Source organism: Neodiprion lecontei, chromosome 1, assembly GCF_021901455.1.
Source record: "Neodiprion lecontei isolate iyNeoLeco1 chromosome 1, iyNeoLeco1.1, whole genome shotgun sequence".
In the NCBI taxonomy this organism is placed as follows: domain Eukaryota; kingdom Metazoa; phylum Arthropoda; class Insecta; order Hymenoptera; family Diprionidae; genus Neodiprion; species Neodiprion lecontei.
Window position 1 is genome coordinate 40,381,228 of NC_060260.1, and position 14,737 is coordinate 40,395,964.

A 14,737-nucleotide genomic window follows, 5' to 3' on the forward strand; every position below is an offset into this window, starting at 1 on the left:
GCCTGAAGAAGTCCGTGCGAAAAATCATTAGTACCATCTGATGCGAAATATGTTGTCTATGGTAAGCACATGTCGGTAAGCGAAGTAACCAACTTGGATTGAGCATAAAAAAGCAGTCGATAATTCTGAGAATATTCAAAACACGAGATAAGCCATCAACTGTTGTTGTGAAAAGCTTTTGAGAATCAAGCGGTTCGTGTACGATATTAAAACTTGCAAATTTGATGCGCGCTATCACTTCGGAGATTGAATAAGGAAAATGGAACGAACGCGCCTTATGCACCGCATCACGCATTGCTTTCACGATGGTAAGTGCGTATCAGATGTCGGTCAAGCAGATTTCTATTCTCGCAAAAGCTCAGCGCGCAATCGCAGTTGGCTACCAGTGGCTACTCGACAGGATTTGCAGACTGGGTTATTGCATCAGTTATCGTTATGTAGTCACGGCCTGTGTGCCGAGGTATGAAAAGTGGGGACGAGTTCACGCGAAATATTCGCTGAGTATTGCACGGCGATGAGACAGACCGTTAATCTCGGTGAAAATCGGCGAGTGTTAAAAATCGATCGGCTGCCGGTCAAAGTCGAGGCACATCTTGTCCGTCGGATCTCGTTAGCTAACCGCAGCCGCTGCCTTAACCTCATTTTTATCCCACCATCGTCACGTGTTTCAGCCACGACGTTACTAACGCTATTTAATTGATAGAATTACCATTAGTTGAATATCTTAACCTCGATACGTATGACGCTCGCTCAACGCTTCAGCAACAGACGTCTCTTGGTAGATGCTCTCGCCCTAACCTTTGGCATTGGAGCATGGATCGGGGTCAACGGAATTTTCGTCCAACTACCCCTGCTCGTCGAAAACGCCCCAGAGGAATGGCACCTTCCCGTTTACATGACGCTGGTCGTCCAGCTGGCAAACATCGGTCCGATACTTTACAGCTTTTATATCAAGTAAGTTTACACAGTTCGCCACCCATCTACAACCGCTCAAGTTATAACAGGTGACAGCTCTGCTATCTTAGTGCTCCTGGATCTTGCAATGACTCGGTAAAACAGAGAAATTTTTCTCATTTACGATTCTGTTGACATTCAAACGGTTACGTCAGCAGGGAAGTGGGATAAAACCCACTGATCTCAATAGAGATCAATAAATCCTAACAGATATCGAAGTAATCTTTTCGGCGAGGGAATGTAATCTACACTGCAGGGGAAAAAAGTGAATCTAGATTTTATATCCGATGTGGTGAATACATGGGCAGCAATTTTTTTGGAGTCAAATCTATGTAAATTACGGTAGATTTAACTCCAATAAAGTTCTGTGTCCATATATTCACCACAGGAGATGCAAAATCTACATTATTTTTTTTCCGTCTTCGTGCTTTATATTCGTTTTGAAATCTAGTTGTCATCCGAAACTGGTTATGCCCATGCGCATAATTCGAACGAAAAATCTAATAACGTTTGCGTTTATTATTTTATTTAGCTAATCTGAATTGGTGAGATTTTTTGCAGTTGAAACAAATTAAATAAGCTATTGAATTGATCAAATTGTGCCAGGTTAAATTCAAAAATTGAACTCGTTTAGAAATTGCGATTCATTTCGTCATGCATCATGTTTTCCTTGTTAATATCATTTCTAAATGCAAGCGTACGCGGAAACCGGAAGCCCTATCGCAAATGTGTAGACACTCTTAGATCAACCGTGCTGCGAAATATTTATATCGCTAGTTTACGATCAGCAAAATGATAACGAGCGATCGTTAGGCCGGGGAATCAGACTTAACTGTAACATGTACAATATGTGTAATCTACGTTGCGCGCGTACCAACCGCTACGATACTTGATCCCGCGGTCCTCTCAAATCACAGTATATACGTGTTATATAATGTACGTACAGCAGAGCCGTTACTCACGTTGGAATAATTGTTTTCGTTTGAGTATACTAACAATAAAGCTTCTCGATCGTGTAGAATATTAAATCTGTCCAATCTGGCAGTCATTTATTAGCTAAGTCATCGGATGTTCGACATCGGCGTGCCACTTATTGTTAATTGATTGATTAATTCTCATTACTATACTGGTATTTCCAATTGACCAAAAATTTCGGAACCTCGATTTTTTTAACGGACGAATAAACGTAGTGCGAAACTAATCACCTCATCAAATTTAGGTATTAGTCGTAATGGATGTCAGGATATAGTATAAACGATGCATATTGCACTTTTGTACACCTTCAAGTCTTCCCGACAGCCCCAAAGCTTTGTCTTGTAATTTGATTCATTTCCTCCACCTCAACAGTGATTGCCGAGTAATGCATATTTGAGCTTTTCTCTCTCTCTTAGTTTTCACACCGATCAATCAATTCAGTAATCATTGAACCTTCGCATTGATAAGCCATATCGTAAGAAGTGGCCGTTATTTTTTCCTACCAACCATGTGACGAAACTTTTATTAGCGTAAAAATCTTTCACGCACTTTCGCAAATTGTTTGTTCTCTGTACACAATATTGATGGTAATTAGTTCCTTATAAATACGTATGAATCTCGTACGCTTGGCGCTTGGTTGCGTTACTATTGATATTGCACAATTGTTTGCTCACAATCAATAAGAAGCCTCTAGTACGTGTCGTGATGATACTTTTGCATTCGATGTATATTGATGATGGACGAAAACTAATGAAACAGAAAACGTTTGCATTCTACCCTAGCACCAAGGTTTCACCTAACGGTGGTGTACTCTTTTTTATTTCCAATATTTTTCAATATAATTCATTACTAAGAACAAATGACCAAATTTGGCACTGGTAAGTCCCACTGTGAATAGACGGATCGAATTGTCGAAAGTACAAATTTTCTGTTCTTGATCGGAAAGATTGAGGCTTGCAACATATTATGTAGGTACATGATTTATGGTTGGTCGTCAGCAATTATTTCGATTACCTCACAGTCGTATATTGCGTACTTTTACCGGCCTTCACTCGCGAATGAGACAATGTTTCTAGGCATAAGTCCATTACGCTTGTAGATTATACCTTGTTCTTTACCATTCCACAGGTACATGAGCCGGGCACATGATCATCTGTTAATATACATTCTCTTGGGCGGCGGTACGATTGGAATGATTTGCTTGATCTTTGTTCACGAGAACACGTCTCACATATTCGGTAAAGAGAGTTCCACGGCTCTGCTGAGTCTGATGTTCGTTGCGGCGTTGGTCGGCTGCACCAGCTCGGTTCTCTTCATGCCCTACATGCGTAACTACAGAGAGATATACCTGGTCTCTTACCTCGTGGGCGAAGGGCTGAGCGGATTTTTACCCAGTATCATAGCCTTGATACAAGGGGTCGGTGGTAATGCACAGTGTGTCGAAACGGCGAATTCAACCGCCGATAACCCCAGCTACACGGAGTACGTTCCAGACCCTAGGTTTTCGACCTCAGTGTTCTTCACCCTTCTCAGCGTCATCCTGTTCCTAAGCTTCTCCGCTTTCATTGCCCTAAATACCCTTCCCATCAGCCGCGGCGAACGCGTCAAGCCACCCGGAAGTACCGAAGCCCTTCCAACCGACCCCGACGCCGCCCCGACCTTCAAGATTAATTCGGGATGGAAAATGCCGAGGCGAACTTACATCTACCTCTTGGCCATGATGGCCGTCATATGCGCCCTGGGAAACGCTGTGCTCTCAGGTGTACAGCCCTACGCCTGCCTGCCATACGGCAACGTGGCTTATCATTTGGCCGTCACTTTGGGGGCGATAGCCAGTCCTCTAGCCATGTGCATCGGCTTCGTCGTCAAGAATCCCCGAGTCGACGTCCTGAGCCTTTTGACGGCGGGTATCCTCGCCCTGGCAGGTTTCGTGTCTTACTTGGCAGTCAAGTCGCCTGCACCACCTATGCAGCACATGTGGATTGGCGAATTCGTCGTCGTCGTTGCCTGGATAATCGTCAGTGGACTTATCGGTTTCGTTAAACTCGCCATTACTACACTGTTCCGACCAGATCCTGGCAGGGGATTATTCTACACGGGGGTGGCGACGCAGATTGGCTCGTTAAGCGGGGCTGTGCTCATGTACTGTTTAGTCAAATTCGCCGACATATTTGTGAAGTACAATCCTTGTGATGACTTTGCAGGCGTTCCCAGCAGTTAGACATGATTCTCACTCATTCAGGATGGACCTGGGAAAAGACTCTCATAATGCAAGATTTTACACCGTGGAACAAGTAAAAACCTTCAGTCGTCAGTATTTTTTATTCGTAATGCTACCCGGGGACACGTTTGTTATCAATATTTACTTTATTGTAATTAGGGATAAGCAATAGAGCAAACACTGATGCCAAAAGTATCTCTGTTAGATAATTGAAATACCAAATGTCTCGGACCATTTTTTCGTCCATCTGGAGATGGAGTATTAGATAAATCAATTTCCAAGAACACACCACGCCGCTGCGTCTTCGCTGTTCACGACAAAGTGCATGCACATCATGGTATGCGCACACGAATGCATGTACTTGATTTTTTCTCGACACGTACGCGGACGTATGTTATGTTCATAATTTCATGTAGACAATACGTAGATGAAGTTTATTTATAATTTGTAGCCTATACTAGTGCGCAGTTTGAGATATGTCGGTCTGCGGTGTGCACGAATTTATAGTGCGCGTGCACAGGGTAAAATATTTAGGATATATATTAGGATTTTCATAATTGCCAATTTAGCTGGGGACAAAAATGATGTGCATATGTATATTTCATTATTAGCGAAATCGGCAGGGGTAATGTTGGGAAATTATTATTCATGCCGAGAGAGACAAATTACGTAATCAAGTCGGATAGGCGTATTAAAAAATGTGCGAGTTATGTACTTTTGGCAATGGTTTTAAAAATTTTAATTTTCGTTATGGAATAAATTTTCATAGTTTAACACATGTATGTGAATGAGATGAGATCGTAAAACGTAACATTCATCGGTTATTTTTCACTCGACAATTCGGTTTTACCTGGAAAATTTTTTTCGTATTTAAAAAATTTTATCATTAAAGACCATAAGGATGTTCATAGTACTTAAAGCGTCCTTAGTCGTATTATAGATAGATAATAAAATTATTTTCACGAAGGAAACCTCTGGATAATACATTATTTTTTGTTGACCAGTTTCAGCAATAAAGACATTTGTTATTGTTAATATTACGGCTGTTTTTATTCGATTCCATACACCAGCTGCACTAACTTTTTTCAATGTCGGCATCGTTCCTTTTTTCTCCTATGCGGACGACATTCTTACGCACAATAATATAGTTGAATGTGGTTCTTCATAACACCAAATAATTTGCTGGCAATATTCTGTAGTTTTGTTGCATTAGGATTGTGTGATACAGTACAAGTGCCTTTGTTTCTCAACTCGTACCACTGCACGAACGGGGCTGATAGGCATATCACGCTTATTGTACAAAATGTGTTCTACATACCTATCAACGACATTGTGACAACGTGTCATTCAGAATTACTTGACTACAACAAACTTCGACATTTGTCGCGATAAACGTAAGTAGTTTTTATTTTTTTTTTCACCTGTTCTCGTTGTATTTCAATTCGGAAAAAGACTGTTTAAAGTTTAAAATATGTTTATTTACCGAAATATTAAACTTCCAGTATCATCTTTAAGGTGAAATTATGCAGAAGAATATAATACCAGATTACGTAATGCGATATCCACGCGCATACACTTTGTCTAAGAATATGTAAACAAACGTCTCTACGGTATGTTTTTTTTATACTTGAACTCGAGTAACCTTTTCAAAAAGTGTTATACCTATCGTCTCTAATTTTCGGTTGTTAATATTGAAAAAAAATATAATAGTAGAATAGAAGTGATGTAACAATAGCACCGTTACACAATACAAATAAACAGGATGTGGTCAAACGGTCTGTCGATTAAAAAAAAAAAAAAAAGCCTTCATCAAAGACAACGGGACTGTTACATCAACCATCAATAATTGGTATATATCTCGCTATTCCATCTCAGTTCTTAATTTAATATCAATTTCAAAAGACACTTTACAGTGTACACCTGTGAGCCTAGTATTTGTCCTACATTCGCTACTATTCTTTACACTTCCATTGTTGTACCACTTCTTCAGATAACATTTATCTAAGTATACACATCTCATTTACTTTACTGTTTCATAAAGATTTGCAAATATTAGCCTTGTCTACTTGCTTTCTAGGTTGTTACAATTCGGCAAGGTGCAGGGACTAAGTTAATTTATAAAATCTGAATTTCTCACAGGCGATTCTGAGGTCTTGACGCTGATTGCTAGTTGCAGTAGCTATTGCCTTAAAAGCAGAATAGATTGAATTTAATCTTGGATTTAAGCGCAACATTATTTTAACTGGTTTTATTGTATAAATCTAACGGATCGATCAAGGTTCTAAAAACTGTGAGGATTCGGCTCTTCGTAGGCTGCCATTCATTCATCTGCAGAACTTGACAAGTTTCGTGCTGAATAGGAGAAGTGCAGAAAAAAAATTATAATTTATATCAATCGGTAAAGACATGAAAATTTATATTCTAGACTGCACATATTTGCCTCAATTTGCTACTATTATCAGTACTACTTCAACTATCTCTCGTTGTTTCTACAAACGGTTTTGGTAAGCTGCGTCACGATCGTAAATGTTGCCTTCCCGCCGGTGCCGGAATCTTATTGTTTCACAGATAAGTGGAAAACCGGGAACTAGACGGTTACTCTGTAGTTGCATTCAATAAGTAAGCTAATTTTGCGGCCCAACTGTCGCCACAAACGAGAAAACTCCCAGAAAAAAGTGTGTATTGCAGTTGAACACAGAACGTGAAGTTACAAGGTGGAAAATTGTCGCACCAGTGAGTGAAACTATGTTAAACCATTTTCATATTATGGTAAATCTTCATTTCAAACTCAAGTTCAAAGTAAAACGTCACAAATTCAAAGTGACATTTTGGTATTATTTACTTGTGGATAAAGCTGTATTTTTAAAACATGCGAAACTTGCGATTTTCATAGCCGAATAACTATAATTGAAAATCGGATTGAAAATCTTCTCAGAACTATATATTTTTTTTTTTTTTTTGTGTTTCTTTTTCCAGATGGTAAAACTAGTTACTGGAAGAAAGAACTCACTTCTCGTCGATCTGTGGAAATTTAATAAGTCTACATCCGGAGTTATTAATTAAATTTCATTTTGTCAGGTTGCACTTTTATACGAGCAACGATATCATTTCGACAAAGATGATTAATATGCAAATATTATCAATGACTGCAAAATAGAAAGGTAATGTAAACTCTGTTAGTAATCATACATTACAATTTCTTCTGTGTACTACAATGCCTGACAAGTCATGTCTTTCGTATTTTCGTTGTTGTTACCCTTTCGACAAAAAAAAGAAAGTGCTAAAGTTACACAAAAATCAGGGAATAAATCTTAATTGAGAATGACGTTCAACGAGTTTTTTTTTATTAAATATAAGTACGTTTCGTTTACCATGGCTTAGTAGATTTCAAGCAGTCGTAAAGGTGCTAACTAACGATTTTTTTTCAATATGCAACATTGCACTAACGCTGCTACCTTCACCCTATCGTAAAGTTATGTGAGTCGGTCAGTTAGTTTTATTAACTAAGGAAAAGACAGAACAGAGCACATGCTGTTCAAATTTTATGCAAGACTTTTGTACTACATCGCTTATATCTTGAAGGGATTGAATGAAATTTTATACGCAAGGCATGATAATTCACGATCTATTTCAAAATTCCAAGTATTACCGTCGTTCACAGTGCTTTTTTAATTGCAGGAACAATAGAAAATTAGGCAAAAAGAAAAAAAAAGCACGGAACCACGAAAGACACCATAAAGAGTGAAAAGCTACGACCTCTGCGTCGCAAAATGCCACGTCTAGCAAGGTGCAGCGGAAATCGGGGAATGACTCGACGTCGATTCCTAATCGACGTCCTGATAGTAATGTTTGGGATCTCAGCGTGGGTTGGCGTCAACGGAATCTACGTCCAGCTGCCTTTGCTGGTGTTGACGGCTCCCGAGGGCTGGTCATTGCCAGCTTACATCGTCGTAATCGTACAAGCCGCTAACATTGGTCCCGTGCTCTACGCCTTATCCCGGAAATTCTTCCCCAACCTCTGCAAAGAGTCAGCCTGGATATCAAGCCTTCTCATTCTTGGAAGCGTAGCCATGGGCACCCTGGCCTTTGTCTACGAAACAAAGACCAGCATCAACGGGACCGAACACAGCGTAGCTCTTCTCGCTCTCATATTTTTTACCGCCCTGGTGGGCTGCTCAAGCTCCGTCCTCTTCGTTCCCTACCTCAGGAACTTCCACGAGGTTCACCTTGTCTCGTTTTTCGTCGGCGAGGGGCTCAGCGGGCTGCTTCCTAGTGCGGTAGCCCTCGTTCAGGGCGTTGGCGGAAACGAAGAGTGTAAATCACCCGAGTCGAATTCAACCAACGACACCGCATCGTCCAATCACGAAGTTCCCCACTTCTCACCCAAAATTTATTTCCTCTTCCTGTTCAGTTTGCTTGTTGCTTCCACCTGTGCCTTCTGGATACTCGAGTGCTCCTTGGTCTCTCAAGACAAGAGTGACCCGAAGTTATCGACGGTGTTCCGCACCCCGTTACCCCATTGCAATCAGTGTCCATCTCACGAAAATCTCTCCTCCGGAATTCCGAAGTTCGAGACCCGTATAGCCGAAGAAGTCACCGAAGCGACCAGCCTGCAATCAGACACGACAATTGCATACAACGGTGTCGTCAGAAGTTACCTCTACGTCTTGATCGGTTTAATCTGCTTCGCGGGAAATGGATTCCTACCAGGGATACAGTCGTATTCGTGCCTCCCTTACGGCAATGTCGCTTACCACTTGACGGTCACCCTGGCCCATCTATCGAATCCCATTGCGTGCGTTCTCGCTCTGTGGATGCCTCCGCCGGGTCCACGCGGCATCACAAAAGTATCGACCTTGGCAGTTATCGCCAGCACATATGTCACTTGGCTGGCATTCTCGTCACCGACGCCACCCTGGCGCGGCACCACCCTCGGCACAATCCTCGTCGTGCTTGCCTGGATCGCCCTGACAGGCCTCGTGACCTACGCGAAACTCTCCATCACCGCGATATTCAGACGAGAATCAGGGGCCACCTCGTTGTTTTACGTCGGCGTCGTCACTCAGGCGGGATCCGTTGCTGGTGCCATATTCTCTTTCGTTCTTACCAACTATTCTACCCTTCTTACTCCATACAAGTCTTGTATTCCTTCCTCGTGATCTAATTATCCGGAGTGGGAATATTTTTGTCAAGCACTAAATGATCTGGAAGAGAAAGACATTCTGCATAATTGTTCTCACGGGTATAAGACTTTAGTGAAATAAGTGCTTCCTGTATTTTCTTAGGTAAATCATAGTGTACAATTTTTTTAGTCACTATTTTTTACCTGTAATACGGTATATCTAATCATGGACAGACATTTTGGCAAATTTTCTCATTGCCATCGAATTATTGAGGAATCAGTCAGCTCTAAGATATCTTTTCAAACGTCTGAAAAATTATCTCTGTTCGTCAAATGAAAAGACTTTAGAAACTTCTGTATCTGACTCAGTGAAAAACAAATTTGCAATAGAGTTCCAATTTCAGAAATGATTGTTATTTTTTCAACGAATTGTTTGCAATAACATTCTACTAAAACCAAAACGATCAAGTTCTTCGTTTACGTTTTCTCATGGAGAGCACCATTTATGTATGTATAATATCACTCTCGGATTTATAAGTATATTAAAATATACTATGTTCATAAACATATTTGTTCAGGTGACTTTAATATTATTGGCAATCCATTGCATGAGACAAATTATTATCTCCAGATACCTACTTTAATGACGGAGAGTTGATGATCACGGGTGAGATGAAGGAAAATTCGCAAAATCAACACCTCATCTGCAATAAATGATAGTTCAATGTTATTCGAATTTAAATAACAATTCATTAAAGAATGGTAAAAGTTATACTTATTTAGTGCGCGCACCACATTAGGCGCTTTCCTTTTGCGTCAATTTTCCGACACAAATCGGCACTAAGCATGGTGATCTTATTGATCGGGTCCAACGGAATAAGCCAATGGAATCATTGAGTGTCGTGTTGTGTCAGAAAATCGACGTAAATGGAAAACGTCCGTTGCCAATCCTGACAGTGCTGCACTCTGTGCAGTTTTAAGGCATATTAAAGCAGGTAGTCAATAGTTATTCTAGGCAGGTAGTACCGCAGCAACACTGTTGACTGCATCACGGTGCATTACAAGTTCGCGCAGCTGTGACAAATTGATAAAATGATAAGTGATATGTCAAAGTGAAGTTTACGATAATATTTCTGTTTTCTGCCGTTCCCCATCTGCGATTGTAAAGTCGCCTGCAAATAGTTTGAACGCGTGATTGAAGGCAAACCAAATATAAAATCATCGGGTATCAGAAATTATAGAAAAGTTTGGTTGCATGATTTGACAGAATTTTGAAAGCTGTAATATGTGTGATACCGAAGTCTCTCCCCAAAACACAACATCGTCTTTGTCATTGCTTGACTTACCAGTCGAGGTGTGTACTTACTTCTCTTTCTTTGTTCGACTAGTGAATTCTGGAAATTTCATTTGTATTATATTCTTCTTCTTACAAGAAGCGATGAATAAATAGATGATAACTGATTGAGTAAGTAGTATGTTGGTTGAAATGCGTGATACAGTTATTTAATTAATTCTTATCACTTTTCGTTTCAGATACTGCTCCACATTTGCTCTTTTTTGGATGCGGCGACATTGGTTCACAGCCTCAGTCTAGTTTGCAAAGAATTCAACCTGATTCTGAACGATGATTCCATGTGGAAAGCACGAATCAATCAGATTTGGCCACACTGTGGTTATCCTATCCTGCCTTCCGGTTAGCTCACAATGCTAGCGCCTTGCACGGCCAATGGTTACTGTAAATAAATGAAATAATTCACCTTTTACTAATATACATACCTCGCTAAAGCGACACTCGAGTACCGAATCACTTGAACTCTGCCTGATCCTGCCTCTGAATAATGATTTTTTACTTGAGTATAAAATATTAAAAAATTAACTCTGCCAATAATGAAACATCTAATTTAATGCTGCCTTCTTCGAGCTTTACTATTTGTGGGCTATTCGGTACTTTTTATCTAATCTGCTAACCTGTAGTGACTGGTCACCCTTATGTATGAATCTCAGTAATAATTCACTCTAGAATTTGAACTTGAATGTAGATATCGCAATTTGGACTGTTGAAATAATCTTTCCAACTTGTTCAACTATTGTTTATAGATGATGACAATGGACTGTTTTGGAAGCTTTCCTGCAGTGCGATTGAGCGACAAAATTTGCTGTGGGGTAAAGAGCAGGGAGAAACAATGGAGAAATTATCACTGCATAATATTCATTATTCAACCATAGATAGTATCATACTCTTAAATGTAAGTATGAGCTACAAGAGCATGAACAAAGTAAAAATCAATTATCTATTGTAAAATTATTTGTACGGAGTAAAATTTTTACACAGAAAGGAAATGTCTGTGTCTCTGGAGCAAGAGACCGGTCCCTCGTGTATTCAGTCTTGCCAAACAAAGGATGTGAGAATCCCATATCAAAGACCACGAACAATGCCCACGATGGATGGATTTGGGATTTGACTGCCCTAGACGATAACATCTATAGCTGTAGCTGGGATCGAACCATCAAATCTTGGAAACTCTCGGATACTGGGCTTATTCCGCTGAACATTTATGAGATGTAAATGGCTATGCGTTTCATGAAATATTCGCTCTTCTGTGATCTGATGAACTAAACAAGGAAGAAACACTGACTTACTTATTGTATACAAGACGACATATGTTTAATCAATGTGGCTCGGAGTCAGAGCTCAAAAAAATACAAATCATAACAAACTTCTACAATCCAATCATGGGATGAATTAAGTTTCTTTGAGATCTATTAAATTCACAAGCTTCCTTGACTGGCTATAAAAATAATGAAATGAATTCGATAGAATTATAATTTTATTAAATGTTTAATATAGGTGTATAAATTTCGTAGGAAGGTTACTGCACCCCTGTTGTGTGTGACGTCATCCCTACATTTGGGTTTGTTCGCATGTGGATCATACTGTAAAACAGTTTTGGTATACGATCCACGATCCCGGTCACAAGTAGCCACATACCAACCGCATCAGCGAGCCATTGTCAGACTAGCCATGAATTCTAATTATATTCTCACCGCTAGCGAGGACAAAACACTATCTATTTGGGATCATAGGAGCAGAAAAACAGTGAAAACTATCAAAGTAGAGCAACGCTAATTTTTTTCTTTTACAGTTAAAGCTGACACTTCACCGCATTCCTAGTCATATTCTGTTACAGATATCCAACGAGAATTTTCCCATGAGTATTTCAATGCAGAAGAGTACTGTTTATGCAGGAGATAATGGAGGGAAATTGCACGTTCTTGATTCGAGCAAAGATTTAGAACTGGTAAAAAGCTACGAGACTGGACACACAAAGGCCATTACTGGAGTGTATCAGACTCCAGGTTGCCTGATCACAACTTCTTTGGATAAAAGTGTACGGATATCAAGTCCTACAAACCCTCCAAAGCTCCTTACTTCTCTAAATTCCACATACGGTGAAATAGCCAGTGTAAGTATTCAAATTCTAACAGATTCATTTTAGAAGTTAAACGGATAAATGCTTTCAATATAGTAATTGTTCAATGAAAAATTGGTTAATTGCATGAGTTGTTTAACAGTATTAAAGCAAGTGATAAGGAATCTTGAGCCAGCAATTTTATTTTAATTATGCTATGCAATATTTTTTCTATATATCAGATGGATTACTTGAACGAGGTACTAGCTATATCAGGTACGGACGGGATACAAATCTGGAGACCTAAAAGCAGAGTATAGCTTGCCGTATACAGCATCAGATATCAATAGTAAATACCCGGCAAATGGAAATTATAGCACTGGAAAGCTCGGGAAAGATAAAACAAATTTATAAGTTAAAAACAGTGGTAATTCAGTGTCCATTGATATACTTGATAACAGTCCTAAGTCGCAGCCTTAATAAATAATTCATTCCACTAATTCTGTCTCACTTAGCGGACATTCTATGTTTTTAATAATAAAAATGTGTGCTTTGCTATATAACATGATACAAATTTTACAAAAATCGTTATAACTTATACTCACCATTTATAAATTTTTTACCAAAAATCTTTCTCTATGATTTATTATTACCCTCAATTAATTTAAAGCGTAAAGCAAATTTGCAAATAAACTCATGATATCTATGTACTTCAACACAAACTTTCAAATCGTGATCAAAGTTTTGCAATAAATGGAATTTAGGTTTGTCTCGAATTAAATTTTTTTCTCGTTTAGAAATGTTTTAATTACTTGATAAACATATATAAGTAGAGTCATGTTTTAAGAATTGGGAAGGAGAAGAAGTAAATCAGCATATTAAATTGATCATCCTTTGAATTCCCTACTTGCCAGTATCATGGATGCCGAACTACATGTAAACAAATTTCTACCTAAAATAAAATTACACTAATGGCCCGAATCACTGAGTCCGTATGCACCGAAGACGGTGTTTGAATTGAAATCTTTCTCCCAATCACATTGCAAGATTGGTTGATCTTTGGCATCCCTACAACCAATGACGTTACGGTGCGAAAGTAACACTAGTGACACTATTGGTTCAAAAAAATCTACTGTGCTGGGAGAAGCTTCAATTCCCCCCATTTCGGCCAATTTCAGATCGGTCGCCTTGTGTAATCTCCGAGCCAGTATGTTTCACGTAAGGCATTCTTTCGCGGACCACTGGTATAAGAACCAAGGTTTACCAGAACGATACTGTGTCACGTAAACTATACTCTGATTCATTTTGGTACCTGTACCAACGGCTCGCCAAAAAATGCTTTTAACGGAGAACAAAGCTTTGGAGTGAATCGGAATGATTATGTCTTGACACATGAGACACGTGACGGAATATCGAAAATTTGGCTCAAAATCATATCATGCCATGCAAGCGTGGTGTGAGTATACATCACACCACGCATGCAAGCCTCCACAATTTATAGAAGATTGTTAAAAATGGTTACCCTAATGGGGTTTGGTATGTCGACTGGCGTAATTGGTTTATTCATTGCGTAAATCCAGATTCTGCCGTGTGATGAATTATCCACTACTTGCGTGACGGTAACAGCATTTTTCACTGCTGCAATGAGTGCTTGAGTTTGATTTTCGTGGGATTCCGCTTCTGTTATTGGTTAAAAATTGGGGAAATTGCACTTAGTGGACACGAAGTCGGTAAGCGGCAGGTCGGTAACCAGTACGCACTTACCAATGGAGTTTGCCATCTAGTTAGGTGAAGAATTACTTCCAAGGACTTACTTCGTGTCAGAGGGCGTTACAAAAGGTTTCTCTCTGTTACAAAATCGTAGATGCGAAAAACGCGAGCGTGGGCTCCTCTCTGGACGTTCAGCGCCGTAGCCTGTCACGATCGATGGTGCCTTCGCCATCCGGATAAACTCGTCTGCTCGCGTCGAACGGTAGTCAAAAGTGCGTCTATAACGCAATCGACTGTGCACAAGGTTGAGGGGGAATCTGGAAAAAACACTTGATTATAAATAGG

The 14,737-nt window shown here is 39.7% G+C and overlaps 3 protein-coding genes across 6 annotated transcripts; all 3 read left to right on the top strand.

The window, feature by feature from the left end:
• The first annotated feature begins 423 nt into the window (after positions 1 to 423).
• On the top strand, positions 424 to 5,185 carry LOC107224879 (solute carrier family 52, riboflavin transporter, member 3-A). Its single transcript, XM_015665115.2, has 2 exons — positions 424 to 954; positions 3,058 to 5,185. Exons 1-2 carry the CDS (start codon positions 740 to 742, stop codon positions 4,148 to 4,150), a joined length of 1,308 nt encoding a protein of 435 aa, XP_015520601.1. The 5' UTR covers positions 424 to 739; the 3' UTR covers positions 4,151 to 5,185.
• Positions 5,186 to 7,920: 2,735 nt separating this feature from the next.
• On the top strand, positions 7,921 to 9,675 carry LOC107224905 (solute carrier family 52, riboflavin transporter, member 3-A-like). The gene has a single exon (XM_015665151.2). The coding sequence runs from the start codon at positions 7,921 to 7,923 to the stop codon at positions 9,307 to 9,309; it is 1,389 nt and encodes a 462-aa protein (XP_015520637.2). The 3' UTR covers positions 9,310 to 9,675.
• A 605-nt stretch (positions 9,676 to 10,280) lies between these two features.
• On the top strand, positions 10,281 to 13,313 carry LOC107224894 (F-box/WD repeat-containing protein 9). 4 transcript variants are annotated; one of them, XM_015665134.2, is made up of 7 exons: positions 10,281 to 10,626; positions 10,806 to 10,965; positions 11,370 to 11,518; positions 11,605 to 11,834; positions 12,138 to 12,384; positions 12,461 to 12,736; positions 12,925 to 13,313. In XM_015665134.2, exons 1-7 carry the CDS (start codon positions 10,558 to 10,560, stop codon positions 13,000 to 13,002), a joined length of 1,209 nt encoding a protein of 402 aa, XP_015520620.2. In that variant the 5' UTR covers positions 10,281 to 10,557; the 3' UTR covers positions 13,003 to 13,313. The 4 variants fall into 4 exon arrangements, with proteins under 4 accessions (XP_015520620.2, XP_015520622.2, XP_015520623.2 ...); XM_015665136.2 differs by having other exon boundaries at positions 10,615 to 10,737; positions 10,806 to 11,007; XM_015665137.2 differs by having other exon boundaries at positions 10,615 to 10,737; positions 10,806 to 11,001.
• The last annotated feature ends 1,424 nt before the right edge of the window (positions 13,314 to 14,737 follow it).